This window comes from Aulonocara stuartgranti (assembly GCF_965226115.1).
Source record: "Aulonocara stuartgranti genome assembly, chromosome: 13".
Classification (NCBI taxonomy): domain Eukaryota; kingdom Metazoa; phylum Chordata; class Actinopteri; order Cichliformes; family Cichlidae; genus Aulonocara; species Aulonocara stuartgranti.
This window is the reverse complement of record NC_138949.1, coordinates 18,295,986-18,315,491: the sequence shown is the minus strand read 5'-3', so window position 1 is coordinate 18,315,491 and position 19,506 is coordinate 18,295,986. Positions and strand designations below refer to the sequence as shown.

Below are 19,506 nucleotides of genomic sequence, written 5' to 3'. Positions count from 1 at the left end.
TCATCTCTTGTTTGCCATGTATGTGGGTGCTTAGTCTTTTTTTATAGCATTTCCGGGACAGATAATATTACAAGGAGCTCCCGTTCTCCTGTGTTTATTTGAGAACCATGAGTCTAGATGGAGGACAGTGCCCTCTAAAGGTCAGTAACAAAGCATGTACAGTTTACTAATATGAATATCTTTTCTATAAACACCATGCAGAAAAGACTGTTATCTTTTGTGGTAATTTGCAGCTAAACCAATTACTAAAACTGACATTTTTCAAAGCAAATGTCTTCAGAGTTTTACTGATGCATGTACCTAATCTAAAGCACACCTTAAAATTAACCCACTGATTTACACCTTTACACAAGTTCTATATTTGATTAGATTAATATTTGACCATGATAATTCTGACAATAAAAGAAATTTGTGAATACTGCTTATATAAAATTAAACTAAAATGCTGTACAAAAGTCTTTTAATTTTATTTCACTGTGAAAATGGGATATACATGTAATTTATTTAAACATAGGCGAACATACATGGAACTACGTTACACAAGGTAAAAACAGTTTATACAAAAGCCAAAGATGAAGGTCAATATTTAGTACAACCACCTTCATTCTTCAGCACAGCCTGAACTCTCATAGGCAAGCTTTGTAGTAATTTCTTTGAGTAGTCCTCAAGAATAACTATCCGGGCTTCTTGAAGGACATTCAAAGCTCTTCTTTAGATGTTGACTGACTTTTCTTCCATTATCTGTCAAAATGATCCAACACTGCTTCAATGTTAAGGTCCGGGCTCTGGGGAGGCCAATCTATGATCGTTCTTTTGTGCATTTTTCCATCCATCTGTGCTTTTACTGCACTGTTTGGGATTATTGTCATGCTGAAAAATGATGCAACTACCAATCTGATGCTTTGTAGATAGTATTGCATGGAGTTTCTGACTGTACCTTTCTGTGTTATTATTAATTAGACCAATTTGGACAAGACCATCTCTGATGAGAGCTCACTCTGATGAGTAAATGGATCAACTGAGGGGCCAGATACATCTCTCGTTGAATGTTTTCCTTTTTCTTAAGAACATGACTTTAAGATTTTGTTTACGTGGAGTACACTTTCTTCCTAACATTTTTTTTGTCCAACATTTGTCCAGAATTTTAAAGGACAGTGCATACCATTTGGCAGCACTTTAATGGTGCCAAATAGCACTCTTTTATGCCTGTGAAAATGTGTTTATTTTTGGCATTTTTCATGGTTCCAACTAAATAATTGTGAAAAAAGGATGTGTTTTTGTAATATGCTGCTGGTAACAAAGTGATATTAAAAAAAATTCCAAGAAAGTGGTTCCGTGGAAGCAAAACAAAAATGCATACATGGGTGACACTTAATACAATAAACATTACTTGAGACCAAAAAAATAAATAAATGTGTGAACCAATCTACTTCCTTGGTACTTCACAAGCTGCCTAACGTTTAGCCAAAATATGAAAAAATGTCATTAATCTGTTGCTACAATAGCAAGTCATGGATATTTCCACAAATCCTCTCACTGTTACTTTTCTGCATATTAGAAAGATTATCACTAACACAACAGTACTGTAAACACTGGTGGGTGGACATTTTGTCTGGCGCTGCTTATGGAGACAAGAAATTAATTTAACTTAAAGTTTATTTTCCATATTTGGCCACTTAACAATAAAACAACAATGTGCACACATGCAGCAGTCAAAAAAACAACAAAACGATGAATTTTTTAATATACCAATGCTCCATCTTTCCACAAACTTTCATAAAAATATATCAGCCTGGAAGCTTGTGCCTAAATGTGCCAACAGACAAAAAAAGCGACAAAAACATAACCTCACTGACTGAGGTAAATACACAGTTTGCCTTAAAATCACTGTGAAAGTCTCAAACCTTTTGGAATTAGGAAAAGAGGTCTGGTAAATAGTGCAAATTCAGCATGACATAAGGCAATGGCTGTTAAAGCCTTGAAAACTGATCATCTCTATCAGAATAAACCAGCTGTTGGTGCCGGGTGTGTTCCTTTTCTTTCTTCAATCTCAGTGTCCTCATCAACATGCCCTATGTTGGGAGCAGCCACTTGCTCATCCACTCCCTCAGACTCCAAGGGTGCTTGAGGATCCGTCTCAGGCACTACTTGGTTTAAATTCCCAGGTACCGTTTCTTTTTCCTCTTCTGTTTTGCTTATGTCACTTGGGATACCATCTTCCTCCATTAGCACCTCATCAATATTCATGTCTTCCTCCGTCTCTGCAGTGTTCATATCTTCTTGTTCACCAAATGTCATGCCTTCTTCTGCTGCAATAACATTTGTGTCTTTTTCTGTCTCACCAAGTTTCGTGTCTTCTTCTGGCTCCACCCTGGCATCTTTTTTTCCCTCAGCAACCATGACAGCTTCATTCTGTTCAGTTAAAGTTGTTTCTCCATCTTCCTCTTCATCCCCCTCTACTTCTTCTTCCACCACAGTCTCCTCTTCTGCAGTGTCATCTTCATCCTCCTGCTCCTCCTGGCTGTACCCCAAAGTATCCCCAGGCTGCCAATAATCATACAGTTTATCCTAGAGAAGGGAAAAGACCAGCATAGCCAATAAGATTATAAAATTATCTTTTAAGACACAAAGTAAACACATCCTGTAAAGAAATTATTTAAATAATGTGTGTGAATACTGTACATCGAGAGGCCTTGTCCTCTGAAGGAGCATCTGCCACTTGGTGTAGATCCTCGCCACCAGATCCTTCACCTGGAGAAAGAAGAGGAAGGCAAGAGTTCTCATACAGGTTTATGTAGCACACTAAAAATGTCATTTATCAGAACCTCTGAAAAGAAACTTGCAATGATTTGTTGATATTTCTGATGATTCATATGAATATATTTAATATAAATATAAAGTAGTACAGATGTCTCTGGCATAGAGTTTCAGCAAGTTAAACGGGTTCCTAATCTGGAAATATATTACAACTGTCTATTAGGTCTAGCCTCATCTATACTGTTTGCTAATCTGTGAAATGCTATTAAGCAGTTTTGATATCTTGACTAACAGATCTGTGTACAGTGTTATCTATGAACTGAACTTGAAACATTTAATTTTGGAGAAAAGGCTGCCATTAGGAGGAAAGAGAAAACTCCTAACGCATTAACTGTGGGGTAAGTTTTTCAAATTAGGAACTTAAATACATGGGGGGAAAAGCACCAGATTTACTTGTGATCTCAGGTCAATCTAAAACAAGTTGAATCTGATGACAAAGATGCAAAAATGCTGGCAACCACCAGTGCTTCCCTTCTATGTCCTAGTAGACACACCTATTGTATCAATTTCTAAATCCGATGTCACCTTGTTCTCTGGTATCAATTTGAAGCTTCTATGTTGCCCCGTTTTTGAGTTATCGCATTTAAAAAGTTAAGTGTCTACCCACCTGCTCATAATGTCGATTAAAAAAGCCTTTTACAGCTGAGAGGTAATAACTGATATTCTGTCTGCTTAGTGTTACTGCTAACAAGCTACTGGCGAATGACTAGTCAAGTCATTAACATTCAAAATAGTTTTGAGCAGCATAGGCCTGGACCAGCGGCTCCCATATTTGGTTAAAAGTATTGTAGATTTTATTTTGTGAATTGCAGAAAAACACACACACAAACACACACTTGTTAAATCATGCTTACCTTGCTGCGATAAAGACATTTTTCACTCTCCCTGATGTCACATTTAACATGCGTTTCCAGCTCAGTTGACAAAAACAGCAGCTGCTTCTGAGGGACAGAAAAAAAAGGAAAGGGTTTAAACATTCAATCAAAATCAGGCCAATAACATCTAAAAATCAGATAAGACTGGAAAAAAGAATTTACCTTTTGGTGAGCGGGAAAAAACTGAAAGTTGGATGCTTCATTTGCTAATGTCAGAAGGCTATAGCACAGGTAGTAGGACTGGAAGAAATGATAAAAGGATCTTGGGTCAGAAAAATCATTTTCAAAATGATGTCCAGGTGTTATTATGGATGTAAAACAAGTCAAGGTTGGAACATTTTGCAATTCAGACTGTAACAAAATGATCACCTGCTGGTCTAGTGTGCCCAGGTCTTCTTCTTTATCTTTCTGGTTCATTCCAGAAGAGCTCGTCATGTGTCGGAAAAGGGAGGAAGGTTGCATGCGAGGAAGGTATGGCCTCAGTTCAGAGAGCTAAATACCAAACAAAAACCAAACTCTATTAATTAAATTGATTTACATATTTATTGTGCATATAGGCTTCAAATTCCCCACGACCCTGAGGATGAGTGGATTAATGTACCGGTACATAATTTAAAATTACATGTGAGAAGTGTTTCAAGCGCTGGGTTTAAAGGAAACTGCCAAGGTTACAAGTTAACCCAATTACCTGAAATTCTCTTTCCACAGGTTTGTATTTGCAATTTCCATCCAACAACTTAGAAATCATGCACAGGCTTAGATGTCGGCGCAACTCTCTGTCCAAATAAAACAAACATAAAAAGAACATTTTTCTTTTTAATGGTATGGTATTGTGAAAAAAAAAAAATCAAAAAAATTAATAAATCACAAAATGCTGAAAGTATTTGTTTTCATACTGGCTTTATTTCACTTTTACATGTCTTCATGCTATTCTGTAGCTCAGAGCATAGTAGGTTATAGTGCTGTATTATGGGATGGTAAATCTTGTGAATATCACAAGCAAAACAAGACATGCTGATACATGAAGTATCTAAGCCCTTTCATTTTCACTTCCATCAACTGCTGGCTGACAAATTTCTTAGATTCAGCTGTGTATATAAATGCATAAATAAATCAGAATCAGATAAACACAATAATCAGAAAATCAGTATATCTAGAAATTAAGTATATATGAGTAGATAGTGAAAAAAGAAGAAGGATAAAAAGACTCACTTTCCACGAATGTTGTCAGGCAGGAGATGAACTAATAGGCACATGTTGTGGTGATCATCTGTCAAATCAGTGAGAGCCAGGCAGATTTTTGGCAGCTAAAGACATAAAGCAAGTAAATAAAGTTTTTAAAGCCATACAAGCCAAGAAGCTGAGATTAATAATCTGGAGCTTGGTCGTTTAGTACTTTGTATTTAATGCAAGAATTATGAAACAAATCCTAAAATCTGTTGTTAGTCAATGTAAAGAGTATAAAATGAGAAAACTGAGCTAATTGTTAGAACGTGTTAATATTCTAAAGCAGATTAATTACATGTCTTCATAAGGAACAACCATACTATACACCACTTAGGGGATGATTAAACACAACAGCTACAAGAAAACTGTTTGCTTTAATGTGCCAAACTGAAATGTGAGGAAATAAAGTGCCAGACAATGACATTTATGCACTGACCAGAGCGTCCCAATCCCTGATGTTGTTGACAATTTTACACAGCAGAGGCTCCAGTGCCACACTCGACTCGAGGATGAGACGCGTTTCCAGGCCGATGTGACTCATTACAGTAAGGATCAACAGCAGCTCATTGTCGCTGTATGCACGTGGGCACAGACCCATGCAGTAAGACAGGTACTATAAACAAGATTAAAAAACAAAACAATGAGTGGTGGAGTTGTACTCAATCTGCTAAGCTCTCAAACGTCATCAGCCATTTATTGTCTACTACCTTTAAAACATTACTGCAGTTGTGTTCAGGGAAAGTGGTCTCTTCCTTGTTGTGGGTAGGACTATCACTTTTGATGTAGACGTCCTCCCTGCAGAAACACAGAAAAATTCAACTCCTTTAAATTAAAAAGTGACCAAATAAACAACTTTCAGCTCACGTGTTATAGTTTTATATAGAAGGTAACAAAAGGAATGAGCGAGTCATATGGTGATGACACTCACAGCAGATCTCCTTCTGTGAATGGAGGTTGCAGATTCTCATAAGGGAAGAGTTTAACAAATGGCACTCCCATGTTCATCAGGACCAGCGTCACGTCAGATAAACTGGGAACCCACACTTTAAACTGCTGGTTTCCATATTTCACTGTGGAAGTATTCACACCAAGAACTTCAACACTATGTACATTTTAAAGACAAACTACCAAAAGCTTAGGAAGGACAGCACTGACCTATTTGATAAGCAGCAGTCAATGCAATATCACAGAGGGCCTGTAGCAACTTCTCAGATATCATCCTCTCACTATGGACTGACATCATCTGATGAGATCGACAAAGAATTACTGCCCAAGCTTAAACATTTGTACAACAAACACAGTGCGGGTGTGTGTCAGACCTACCTTGAAAAGGAAACGGGTAACCTGAGCTGGACAGGGTGAGCTAGAGTCATAAGCTTCCTGAAACAATCCGATATTCACATGCAATTGCAGCTGAGCTGGGCTGGACCTGATGTAAAGCAGGAGAGTGTAAGTGGAGAGAAAGATCAAAGTTATTCATTATTTAGGAAAACTAAGAGTTGAAAATGAGTGTGCAAACTTAAATACATCCCTGAGTGCAGTGTGTTGGATAGGACTAACTGTGCTAATTTACCTTTTTACTAAGTGCCTTCAGGTCAAACTGTAGTTTCTCCTGACAAGACCTAACTTGTTGTTCATTACCCTGAGAGTAAAATGTCCTCAGTGAAGTTTATCAGAAGGCTCCATATTAGATTATGAAAAAGGTACGTTGAGGCCTTAGGATATGTACAAAAAAAGCCTTTCGTTCAAAGGTTGTCACGCCACTCTGAAGTACAGTGCACACTATTGACAAATCTAATAAACATCAAGCACAGAGTAAAGCTGCTGTAAAAAATATAATAAGCTAAGACCAATGTTCCAGGTCTTAATTTAAACTTGTGTATTTTTTTAATGCTATTGGTATACAAGACAGATTCCTTTCTGTATGCTATTGTCAAAATTTGTTATCAGATTCTTTGTGTTTATGCAGGAAAAGGAAGTATTTGGTTTGGAGTTCCCCCAGACTAATGAGTAATTTATGCAAATAATTTGGTGTTTAAAATTTAAAAAGCCAACACAGAGGGACTCAGAAGAACTTGACACTTCCAAAAATGGCCCTCTACCTGACCTTATTCAAGTTGCTAACTTAGTGCATACTTCAAAAATATCTCCCATGCTTCTGAAGATTCCTCATATCTTTGTTTTTTGGGGGAACAAACAGCATGCACTAGAGTTATCCTACAGTCAAACCGGCTGATAATAAAAGCATCCGTGATGTCCACTGGAGGTCAAAAGCAGTGTTTGAAAAATGTCATTAATATATAAAACTAAAATTAGCACAGAGCCCAGTAATAGTCACACTGAACGAATGCCCATAGCTGCAGTGTTATTGGATGTTTACTTCTTACAGAAAGCTGAACTATCAATAGGGATGCACCAATACAACTTTTTCTGAATTCCATAACCATATCATGGGTTTGGGTATCTGTGATACAGTACTGATTCAATATTCAGTATTAAATTAATAAGCCATATTCCTCACTCTCAGGAAGAGACTGTGAACACATATTAATACTAATAATAATATTATAAATTATCAAAAGTAGCAAGATTAATAAGCGTACCTGAAACCCAAAAAACAACATCATACATAAAGAAAACACACTCTATAAATCTCAGTAAATTACACACGAGCTCACTGCTAACTATATTTTATATAGTTCAACAGACAGACTGTAACACTCCTCCCAACAGTTACACACCGAAGAGTCTCTTGCTCAGCTACAATAAGCACACACAAGCTCTCAAAGGGCCATAAATGATCTTTGAGTGATTCTTAAGGCTACACTTCACTCTCCAGCCAAGAAACAACGAGTCTCATAGAAGCTTCTTATTGATGAGAGCTCTCACTATCTGCTCTGTGTAGCTGTCCTACAATGACCAGTGGTTAGGCTTCCACATGTTCCCTAACCCTCCACATCATACCCTACCATCATCATTCCCACATGCCTACTCCTCCTACCATTATTAACTTCAGTGTTGCTAACTTTGTGCGTTTTTGTTATTGTTTTTTGCAAATAGATCTGGTGACTTTTGGGACCCACTTAACAGTTTATTTTCAAGAGACTGTGAATCCTCTGTTCATGATACACTATGCAGGACTCATAAAACCTCTGTTTAAGTAGAGGTAGATTTACATGGTTGCTGACATAAAATTTCAGTCAGTCAGTCAGAAAATCAACCAGTCTACATGCATTCGACTGGGTCCCTGAGGATGTTCTGTGGGAGGTACTGCAGGAGTATAGGGGTGTCTGACCAGTTGCTACGAGCCATTCAATCCTTAAATAACCATTTCAGGAGCTTGGTCCGTATAGCCGGCAACAAGTCGGACTCATTCTTGGTGGGTTTTGGATCGATTCTGTTTATAATTTTTATGGACAGAATTTCTAGGTGTAATCAAATGGTAGAAGGCTTCCACTTGGGTGGTCTCAAAACCCTGTCTCTGCTTTTCATGACACGGTTCTGTTGGCTTCATCAGGTGGTGGCACTGGAGCAGTATGTAGCCAAGTGTGATGCGGTGGGAATGCAAGTCAGCACAATCAGGCCAATGTCCTCACCCCAAAAAGGGTGGAGTGCTCCCTCCGGGACAGGGACGAGTTACTGCCCCAAGTGGAGGAGTTTAAGTATCTAGTTGGATTATTATAGTTGGATGAGCAGGCGACCATATACCACATGGCTGAGAGCGGCCGGCCCGGGTTCGAGTCCGACCCTGGCCCTTTGCATGTCTCCCCCTCTCTCTTTCCCTCCGATTTCCTGTCAGCCTTCACTGCATCTATCCAATAAAGAAAAATAAAGTATCTTGGGGTCTTTTTCACGAGTGAGGGGAGTAGGCGATCAACAGACTGGTGCTGCAGCTTTGGATAGTGATGGAAAGAATGAGATCACGGATACAAGCAGCAGAAATGAGCTTTCTCTGAAGGGTGGCTAACCTCTCCCTTAGAGATAAGGTGAGGTGGTCAGCCATCTGAGAGGACCTCAGAATACAGCTGCTTCTCCTCCACATCGAAAGGAGCCAGTTAAGGCAGTTTGGGCATCTGACAAGGACACCTCCTGGGTGAGGTGTTCCAGGCATGTCCAACCAGGAGGAGGCCACGGGGCAGACCCAGGACATGCTGAAGGGCTTATATCTCTTGGCTGGCTTGAGAATACCTCTGTGTTACCCTGGAAAAGCTGAAGGAGGTGGCCAGGGAGAGGGAAGTCTGGGCTTCTCTGCTAAGTTTCTAGCTGAATTGGAAGACCAGTTTACACTTTAAAGCTGAGGCAACAAAAATGCCCCCAGAGGTTAATTCAATGTAATTTGTCCAATTAGTATTCAAGACAACTTTAAAGAAATTATAGATGAACAATTGTTGCTAATGCAGTATTTGGGCAAAGGTTTAAAATCATCAAAAAATCATGCACTCCAAACAATAATTACTTACATATATCTAATTTTTAGTACAAAAGTACAACAAATGTTGCCCTTTCATTTTTACACACAGAAATTCAGCTCACCACAGAAGAGTTTTTTGTGCCGTTCCCTGTGGATTGACCAGGCACTGCCTGAGCTGTAATGTATCCTGGTCAAAGATCTGACCAAACTTCTCCAGGTTGAACACTTCTTCTCCTGGAGGGACTTCTTTGATTGCAGCAGACATCAATGAATACCGCTGCAAGAATTCCCTGGTAAACAAATTCGAGCAGTTCACAATTTAGCTAACTACAGTGAAAACACGGTTCCCCAGAGACAAAATATAAAGTGGCAGCATGTCTTTGTGTGCCTTACTGTTGTTCGGAAGAAATGCCCTCCTCTCGGTTCTCCTCTGCTTCTTCATATTCAGCTATCTTCAACAGGTCCTCTTCACATGCAGTTAGCAGTTGTCTCTCAATCTCTTTTGATCTAGTGAATAATACAGAGAGTTTCGTGAAGATGCTGTAGCTCTTGAAATGAAACGGCAGTGAAACTTTATGAACAACTCACTTTTTATTGTTATTTATTTCCTTCAGTATTTGGTCAAGATTGTTCTTGTAATTGCCTGACTTTGTTGTGGATTGAAATGGTTGCTGTGGAAAACAACATGTGATAGTTAACATCCAAATAAAGTTTTACTGTCCTTTAGCTCAGCAAGCTTATTTTTATACAGTAACAACTTTGCGTACAACAAAGACCAAGACATTTTACTTACATTTTTTGACTGAGAGCTCAGACGTCTAGGTGGACTAGGATCTGAGAATGTTCCCTTCTCAGGTGTATCTGGAGGTTTAGTAGCACGCTCCATCATCTCTTCCAAGGAAAGTAGCTGCTCATCATCACTGCTATGGGAGCTTTGGGTTAGATCCACATCTACTGCAAAACTCAGCCCCAAGTCCAGCTCCACATCTATGGGATCCTCTTCATTTATCTGCTTGTTATCACCTTTACTTTCCTGCCCCTTCAGTGGTAGAGACTGACAATAACTGGAGGTAGAAGTCTGTTCAGCAGCAGCACTGTCAGTCTCTACAGCACCTGTACTCACTTTTTTGCAGAGGAGAGATGGATTTTGGTCACCCTTAAGCTGCCTGTGTGAAGAAGGGATGGGGCTGTTTTTGGTGTCCTTATCTCGAGGAGGTGGTATTAAGTTTTCCAGTTTTACCCGTGTTAACGTTACAGTTGGAAAACTGCCTAGTGGATTAGGTAAAGTGGACGATGCTTCAAGAAGAGGACCGGTTATTTTGCAGTTTTGATGTTTCTCACAAGAGGACTCAGTAATTGAGTTGCTGGAGCTTCCTGCGATGCTGGATGAACCTTTCTCTGTTGTTTTGCTTGTTTCCCCATCTATCTTGGGTTTTACAGTCTTATTTGAGGAGCTAACAATGTAAGTCACAGGATCAGGAGTGAAAAGATCATTGGCGTCATAAGAAGCTACAGGTCTTCGTGAACGAGAAGCTTTATTCCGCTCTCCTGTCCGACCAGTCAAAGAGCTCGAATTTGGTTTCGAGGTTGATTTGTGAGGGCTACTGCTGAGTTTTCTGTTTTCTCCTCTGGGATTACTTCTTTTCGGGGTCTTGACAGAGCTACTACTGGAAGAAAAACCAGAGTGGTGACTGCCTAACTCAGCAGGTGAAGAGCTAGTAGTGTCCTTCTGAGGAACATCAGAGTTGAACAAAGTGCTTGATTTATCCCTTTTATTTTTTTGCTCGCTTGTCTTTTTCACACTTCCCTCATTTGGCTTTACATGTGATCTCATTTCCTTTAACTGTGGTACATGACTCTGAGAATAATTTATAAATGATTCCTTTGCACCTGTTGATGTTATTTTCTCTGTACATTCTTTATGCAATGATGACTTGCAGCATGACTGAGAAGATCCAACAGTAGATGACAGCTCTGAGCATGCTGACTGTCCACGTGCCTGTTCTGTAAGTAGATAGCCATCTGTGGTTTTGTGTTGGTTTGCTGACTCTGAAGAATGCATCACTGACGGCTGAGGCGCAAGTGCAGTGGGAACAGTGGGTTTTGTTGTCTCCGTTTTGTTTGAGTTTGCCCCTTGAGTACATGGTTTCTTGGCATTCTCTGAACCATATTCATACTCGCTGCGCCTCTTGTGTGATGAGAAGTTCAAGTCCACTGCTGGAGAAAGGAAAAAAAAAAGATGATATTTTCTTTTGAACAATATTGAGGGTTCATTAATGTCTACAAAATGACCAGAATTTGATAGTTTTAACTTTGTCTTAAAAAGGGTTTTACTATCCACATCAGATAAATGTACCTCAATCTGTTCACAAAAGAATGATAGTCTGCAACTGCAGAAATTTACTGGCAGCTATTCGGATAATAAACTCATCATTTCTTTTAAAGGATAAGGTTATACATTTTATGATTCCAGGCTTTCAAATTTACTATTTTTTTTAGAGTCACAAATAGCAATCAGACAAAACCACATATGCAATGGACACCCCCCCACCCAGGTATTATATTTTACAGCTCAGATGAAAAAGTCTTTTTTTTTTTAACATTTAAATCAACCAACAAATCAATCATGAAAATATCTACTGCAGCTCTATATGTCACATGAAAATAAAGAAGAGTAGGTGATATTTTTTGTTTTAAGCATGAAGAAATTCCTAAAGGGACATCTGAAGCACAAATTATAGTGACAACAGATCAGGATTAGGGGATTTTTTAAAAGCCATACTTCTTAAACTTTGAATTCAGGTTTTCAATCCCTGCCACAGGTGTAAAAACTTAAGCACCAAGCCATGCAGTCTACCTTGACAAACATTTGCGAAGGAATGAGTCAACCTAAAGACCTCACTGAATTCAAGCATCTGTTGTAATGGGATGCCACCACTGCAACAAGTCAGGTGGGGATATTTCTTCCCTCCTAGATATTGTATGATCAACTGTAAGTAGGACTATTGCAAAGTGTAGGCGTTTACAAACCAGAGCAACTCAACCACAAAGTGACAGACCACATAAAGTTAGAGAGTGGGTGCTGAGGCACATAGTGCATTAAAGTTGCCAACTCTCAGTAACTTCACAGTTTTAAAAACCTCATCTGACATGAACATCAGGACAAATACTGTGTGTTTGGAGTGTGATAGTATGGCATAGGTTTTAATGACATGAAAGCATTATGTCATCAAGCAAACTGCCAATAATCAGAGTGATGTAAAGCATGCACCACTGGACCGTGAAACAGTGGAAATATGTTCTTTGGAATAACAAATAACATTTCTCTATCTGGCCGTTGACCAGTTGACCCATTAGACAAGTTTGGATTTGGTGAATGCCAGGTGAAAATTACCTGCCTAACTGCTTTATGCCAAGTGTACATTTTAGAGGACGGGGATAATACTTTATGGGTTGTACAAATGATAATAATAATAACGTTGTTGCAGCATGCCAACCATACAGTCAGCCTAGTACAATTTGTTTTCATCACTTAGGACAGTGGTTCGGAAACTTTTTTTGCTAGGCTCCCCTTTGTTTTACAAGAAAAATGTTCGGACCCCCCGCACAAACACATCCTCCAACCACACACACCCATATTTTGCTCCATTGTGGTTTATTTCACACCTCAAACATTTAGTAAACAATTAAGCAAATGCAAGCAATCTGCAAAAAATTACAGGTAGTAATAAAATAAACTACTAACTCTTTTATGCTACGTTCACACCTACACGGGTATTTTTGAAAACGCACCCGTTTCGTCCACACGTAAACGGTGTTTCGAATCACTGAAAACAGATTTTTTTAAAACTCCTTTTTTGTATTTACGTGTGGACGAGGAATACAGAGTTCGTCATGCAACGTCAAAGGTATGTGCCTTTTTTCACGTCACGCTGTGCGCCACGTTGTTTACATGAGATGAATTGCAGAATGGCAGATAGAGACAAAATACTGTTAATCTGACTATCTTCAGTTTTTAAACGCTTACATACACACACGCAGTTACTGTCCCTCCATTTACAAAGGCAGAGGCGTCGCGATGTAATTATTTTACGTGTAGTTGTTTTTTTTCTGTGTAATAATGTTCAACATTGCTATCAATACATTTTTCAAAAAATGCCTCTGTGCAAAATGAGTTCAAAAACATAAACAACTGTGAGATACTGTTTGTCCGAGATTTGAACCCAGGGAACAAATTGTGGCAGGATCAGCCTGATATTATTTGTATCCCACTGTAACTTTACTGTATAAAGAGCTAACATCTCCAAAATGTCAGGAGTAGTTAGTTATTATCAGAAGTGTTTGTGAACCAAAAATCAAGAATGTGGGATACTGTTTGTCCGTAATTTGAACAGCCCAGCGCGTGCTCCCCACAATTGGAAAACCAATTCTGCAGGGGAGACCTACCTCGGCACTTGTGCAGGTGAAACCAAAGGGAAGATATGCTTCACCATATTTTCTAGTCTTTGGCTTAGAATGAAGTTGGTTTGGAAACATATTCAGCTATGCTTCATCTTCTGTTTTGCGTTTGTGTGGGCGCCCTGTGCTAGCAGTGTCCAAGCATTTTGCTTTGTTTTTTTCCCCCTTTTCATACCCCCCCACATTACCTGCAGGTCAGTGATATTTTCAGTGTATTGAAGCTACAGGACTTAACAAGCAATACTGCCAAACATAACCTATCTGAAAGTTTAGAATTTACTTTAAATTACAATATTACCTGAAATTAACTTTTCACTTGAAGGTGTTTGCTCCTGTTGCTGGCTCTGCAAAAAAAAGACAAAAAAAGTTAGTGACCTACTTAAGTGATATTTGAACAGCAATAACATTGTGGCTATGCAATTTATCTTATAAAAAACAAAACAAGTGACAACCAGTTCAGACATTATTTCTTTAAATAAACAGACTTAATAAATAGCTAGTAAATGCACTTTAACTTATTTAAAGCTGTTTTCTGCATGCCCTCTGGTGCTAAACTTTTCTAGACAATACCCAATTAACTTGTATGAGAAAGAAACAAATAATCAAACCAGCTGAATCAGGAAAAAAAACAACTGTCTTTAACCTGCCAGCTCCATTTTATAAAGTCAATTATAAAATTATAATAATAGCCAGTTTGTCTTATGGAAACTGAGTGCTCAGTTTTCTTTCCATGCTCTGCCACCCCTCGCCTAAACCAAATGTAATATTTATATACGTAATATAAATATATAATATTTACAGTAATAAGAACCAAAGAGATGCAGACAATCTCCTGTTGTGTGCTACATGTGAGATTGGGTTACACCAGCCCATATCAAAAAAATCTAATCTCTTGACAATGTCCACAGTTCATGTGTGAAAACAGCTAAATACCTTCCAACTATTGCCAGTTTCATAAATTTTAATCATAGTTAGTCTCAGTATTGATTTTGTTCACAAATATTTTAATATCTGATTCAGGTTTAAAAAAATAGATATTATGGTGGTGTTGCAAACTCAAAAGGTGGCAACAAATTCTCCCTGTTTGTAAGTCAACAGGTGCTCTTAAATTGCCTTACTTCTGTGTTAAATAACATACAGTAACATGTTAATAAGACATGTCTTCCTACTGTCTTCCTTAAAAACCATTTTAAATTTAGAAATTGCTAAATAGTAAGATGAAAAAAGGGCAATTAAGTCTGTTTATAATGCTAAATCGTTGATTTAAAAAAAAAAAAAAAATCATGTTGCCGAGGCTGGCTATGTCATCTTCTATCCTCAATCCAACCAAGTAATGAAAAGCTCTTAGCCTGACCAGCCTGGCATAAGACTGGAAAGGTAGAAAGCATTCATCATGATTTCAAAACTCGAAATAAACTTTGTGTTATTAAATATATAAAAACTTTACCTGGGAAGAGGCTACAGAGATATGCATGATGGGTAAACGACTACTGTCGGATGAGTGGGGTTTTGGATGGAGATGGTAGCCCTGCGAGGGCCAATGGCTGATATTAGGATACCAGCCTTTTGAGTATGAAGGGGACTGTGGGTGAACTTCATTGGGTGCTCTGTAGTTGAATGATGGGGTTGTAACACTCACAGATGGTCTGTGCAGCTGGACCGTAGGTATAGAATATTCCACATCACTGGACTGAGCCTAACAAAACGTTAAGAACCACATCAACTCAGCATAACTAATCATATTTATCATAAAAACACTCAACCAGAACAAAATCTGAGTTTCTCCTAAAACCGTATGAAAAAAGATGAAACAATACCTTATCTGATTCTTGTCTTTGTGTTGTTACAGTTTTACTTTCTGAGCTGGATGAAGAAGCCTTGAATTCAGTCACTTGATCTCGGCCTATGTGGGAAGATGGCGATTGGTTGATAGCCACTGGAAGCAAAAATGTGTCAAAAGATCCTGGCTGATGGCCTCCTGGTATTGGGGGATTTAATGACATCCTAATGGTACCTGGATTGTTTGGCACAAGCCCTGGAGGTTGACCAAAGTGTTCTGGAGGACCCAACCTTTCCTTTGGCATAAAATAAGGTCTTTCCACGGGGGAACCAAGATTAAGTGAATTGCTTGAATTAAATCCTGATGAATGGATTAGTCCTGGGGGATGATGATTTTGCCAGTGTGGACCAATTCTGTCCCTGTAGCACACCTCAGGTGCCTGAATTGGCAACATTCTCCTCGGTGGTGGATTAGAAAGCCGGTTAGGGACCCGAGAAGGCTTCATTGGAGTCTCCTGGTGAAAAGATGTGTTGGGTAGGGAGCGCTGCTCAACAACAAGGTCCTTTACTAAGGTAAAAAGGAAATATGATGCATGCATTATGGTCTTTTGAAGAACCTGTTACATTACACCTTACCCATTTACTGTACTTACTAAGGATTATCCATCTGTTTTTTGGTTTTTTTTTTAATTACAGGTCTGAATTTGTTTTAAGAGAAAAGTAATGACTAGCTTACCCTCTTGTGTTAAGCTTTTACAAGAGTGCCAAAAAGATCTCCCTCTGACAAACTTATTTTTCTCAATTCTGACTCTTTGGTTGGCTCAGTTGTTGATTTAACTGCTCATTGACAGTCCCACAGCATGAAACTGCACAATAAGTGAGACTATATAATAAAACAAACAAACAAAAACTTACATCATAAACATTACAGTCGAGTGCTTTATTGCACAGTAAGTAAAAGCATACACATGAGAGGCAAAGTCTCAAGGAGCAGGTAAAAGTAAAAATTTTTAATGAAAATTAACACTCGACCTGTCACTTCGACTCACCTTTACTTCTCGGTGAGAAGCAAGCTCCAAGTGGGCTGCAAAAAAGACAGAGAAATGGGAACTCAACATGTTTCTATTAACGTTTGAAGTTAGCCCGGTCACCAAGCCGACGACAATGACGCAACTTCAGTTTTTGTTTTATTTTTCTCCCCACACACAAAAAAATGAGAAAAAGAAGACGTCCAACAAAGCACGAGTTAACCTTCCACAGACAAAACGAGGGAGACACTTGCTAGAGAATTTCTGTTTGGCTAATGGCTACCAATCACGGCATGCTATTTGAGGTGACAACATGAGATCAAATAGTTTCACGCTTTGACATGTCGTGATGTTGTTTTGACATAAAAATGTCTTATCGCCTGAAATTAACATAACCTAGCAGTGTCGCTTGAGAACCTCAGTCCCAAACAGACGTCAACAAACTGGCTAGCCGTTAAATATTATTACCTGTCAATATGCTAGGAGCTAGAGAAAAAGAAAGCTAAATATGACAGCGTTATTCATTAGCATCAGTTCCTTGCGTCGTGTTGGACTCGCTTTAAGAAGAAACAAAGCCATCTATGAACGTTTTATTTTAGAACCTACATAAACGTCTTTCTGTAGCTAGCTAGCGAATAATAAAATGCATAATAAATACTAGCATGTCGTTTGAGGAAGTAATGTTTAGCTAGCTGGCTAACGCGCGTGCAAATGACCAGTTAGCAGTTATTCATACCGAGTGTCTCCTTAGTTTTCTGTTGCTTTCCTCATTTTGAGGACTGGGAAGTCTGTTTGCAACTACATACGGCGGCAATAACACGTTACTGGTGATTCCCGGTGCCACAAACATCCTCTCCCGCTTGCAACCGCTTAGACGACACGAACTGCATCATGGAACTTGGAGTTCAAAAGTATTTCACTTTAAAGGAATTCTTTCTGTAGATGTTCAAACTATTTCCCCAAGTCTTTTTCCAGTGCTTCCGAAATAAGATAAGATAAGATAAGATAAGATAGAACTTTATTAATCCCTCGGGTGGGTTCCTCTGGGAAATTCGACTTCCAAAAAAAAAGCACAGCAACGACCGAAGTTACAGTTACAGAATTGTTATATATATATATATATATATATATATATATATATATATATATATATATATATATATATCAGAATCAGAATCAGAATACTTTATTGATCCCTGGGGGAAATTATTTTATATATACATACATACAAAAAAAAAAAAAACACCCAGCACGCCCCTGTGGGCGGTTTATCCTTCAAGCTCGGGTCCTCTACCAGAGGCCTGGGAGCTTGAGGGTCCTGCGCAGTATCTTAGCTGTTCCCAGGACTGCGCTCTTTGGAACAGAGGATCGCAAGTTCGATTCCTGCCTGGGGCGTCTGTATCCAGTAAGGGTCCTAAGGCTAGACCCCCTATGCTAAGCAAGCCTACCGCAGACATGAGCGAGACAGATAAATATGAAGGCATGCCGGCTCGGACGTCGCCCGGATCAACAAGGTCCGCGTCAGGTGTTGAGGAACCAGGGCACCCTGGGGAAAAGTGGGCTACTGGAACAAGAAGGCATCGGTGGGCAAGAGACGAAAACAGGGCGTTGTTGGAATGCTACTACGCAAGTAACCCCGGCGGAAGGGGCTACATGAATAGGATGACGGACCTATGGATTCTTCGATACCCAACATCCACAATGACGGTGAAATACATATATATATATATATATATATATATATATATATATATATATATAACTAGCTTACCCTCTTGTGTTAAGCCAAGAGTGCCAAAAAGATCTCCCTCTGACAAACTTATTTTTCTCATTGTGTCTGATATATATATATATATATATATATATATATATATATATATATATATATATATATATATACACACAGTGGGGCAAAAAAGTATTTAGTCAGCCACCGATTGTGCAAGTTCCCCCACTTAAAATGATGACAGAGGTCAGTAATTTGCACCAGAGGTACACTTCAACTGTGAGAGACAGAATGTGAAAAAAAAAATCCATGAATTCACATGGTAGGATTTGTAAAGAATTTATTCGTAAATTAGGGTGGAAAATAAGTATTTGGTCACCTCAAACAAGGAAAATCTCTGGCTCTCACAGACCTGTAACGTCTTCTGTAAGAAGCTTTTCTGTCCCCCACTCGTTACCTGTATGAATGGCACCTGTTTGAACTCATCATCTGTATAAAAGACACCTGTCCACAGCCTCAAACAGTCAGACTCCAAACTCCGCCATGGCCAAGACCAAAGAGCTTTCGAAGGACACCAGGAAAAGTATTGTAGACCTGCACCAGACTGGGAAGAGTGAATCTACAATAGGCAAGCAGCTTGGTGTGAAAAAATCAACTGTGGGAGCAATCATCAGAAAATGGAAGACATACAAGACCACTGATAATCTCCCTCGATCTGGGGCTCCACGCAAGATCTCATCCCGTGGGGTCAAAATGATCATGAGAACGGTGAGCAAAGATCCCAGAACCACACGGGGGGACCTGGTGAATGACCTGCAGAGAGCTGGGACCAAAGTAACAAAGGTCACCATCAATAACACACTACAACGGCAGGGAATCAAATCCCGCAGTGCCAGACGTGTTCCGCTGCTGAAGCCAGTGCATGTCCAGGCCCGTCTGAAGTTTGCCAGAGAGCACATGGATGATACAGCAGAGGATTGGGAGAATGTCATGTGGTCAGATGAAACCAAAGTAGAACTTTTTGGTATAAACTCAACTCGTCGTGTTTGGAGGAAGAAGAATACTGAGTTGCATCCCAAGAACACCATACCTACTGTGAAGCATGGGGGTGGAAACATCATGCTATGGGGCTGTTTTTCTGCCAAGGGGACAGGACGACTGATCCGTGTTAAGGACAGAATGAAT

The 19,506-nt window shown here is 39.2% G+C and overlaps 1 protein-coding gene across 7 annotated transcripts; it reads right to left on the bottom strand.

Annotated features, from left to right (window-relative positions):
* Window positions 1–443: 443 nt before the first annotated feature.
* slf2 (SMC5-SMC6 complex localization factor 2) lies at window positions 444–17,540 on the bottom strand. Of its 7 annotated transcripts, XM_082557810.1 has the most exons (22): window positions 17,402–17,540; window positions 16,617–16,651; window positions 15,803–16,135; window positions 15,606–15,691; window positions 15,236–15,484; window positions 14,087–14,132; window positions 10,124–11,547; window positions 9,919–10,001; window positions 9,724–9,837; window positions 9,453–9,620; window positions 6,243–6,348; window positions 6,075–6,162; window positions 5,848–5,989; window positions 5,627–5,714; window positions 5,356–5,532; window positions 4,905–4,999; window positions 4,381–4,468; window positions 4,062–4,184; window positions 3,855–3,932; window positions 3,672–3,758; window positions 2,683–2,751; window positions 444–2,568 (listed from the first exon to the last, which is right to left on the bottom strand). In XM_082557810.1, the coding sequence occupies exons 1-22, from the start codon at window positions 17,443–17,445 to the stop codon at window positions 1,999–2,001; spliced, it is 4,293 nt and encodes a 1,430-aa protein (XP_082413936.1). In that variant the 5' UTR covers window positions 17,446–17,540; the 3' UTR covers window positions 444–1,998. The 7 variants fall into 7 exon arrangements, with proteins under 7 accessions (XP_082413936.1, XP_082413935.1, XP_082413934.1 ...); XM_082557809.1 differs by having other exon boundaries at window positions 10,124–11,544; window positions 15,606–16,135; XM_082557808.1 differs by having other exon boundaries at window positions 15,606–16,135; window positions 17,402–17,539.
* Window positions 17,541–19,506: the final 1,966 nt, after the last annotated feature.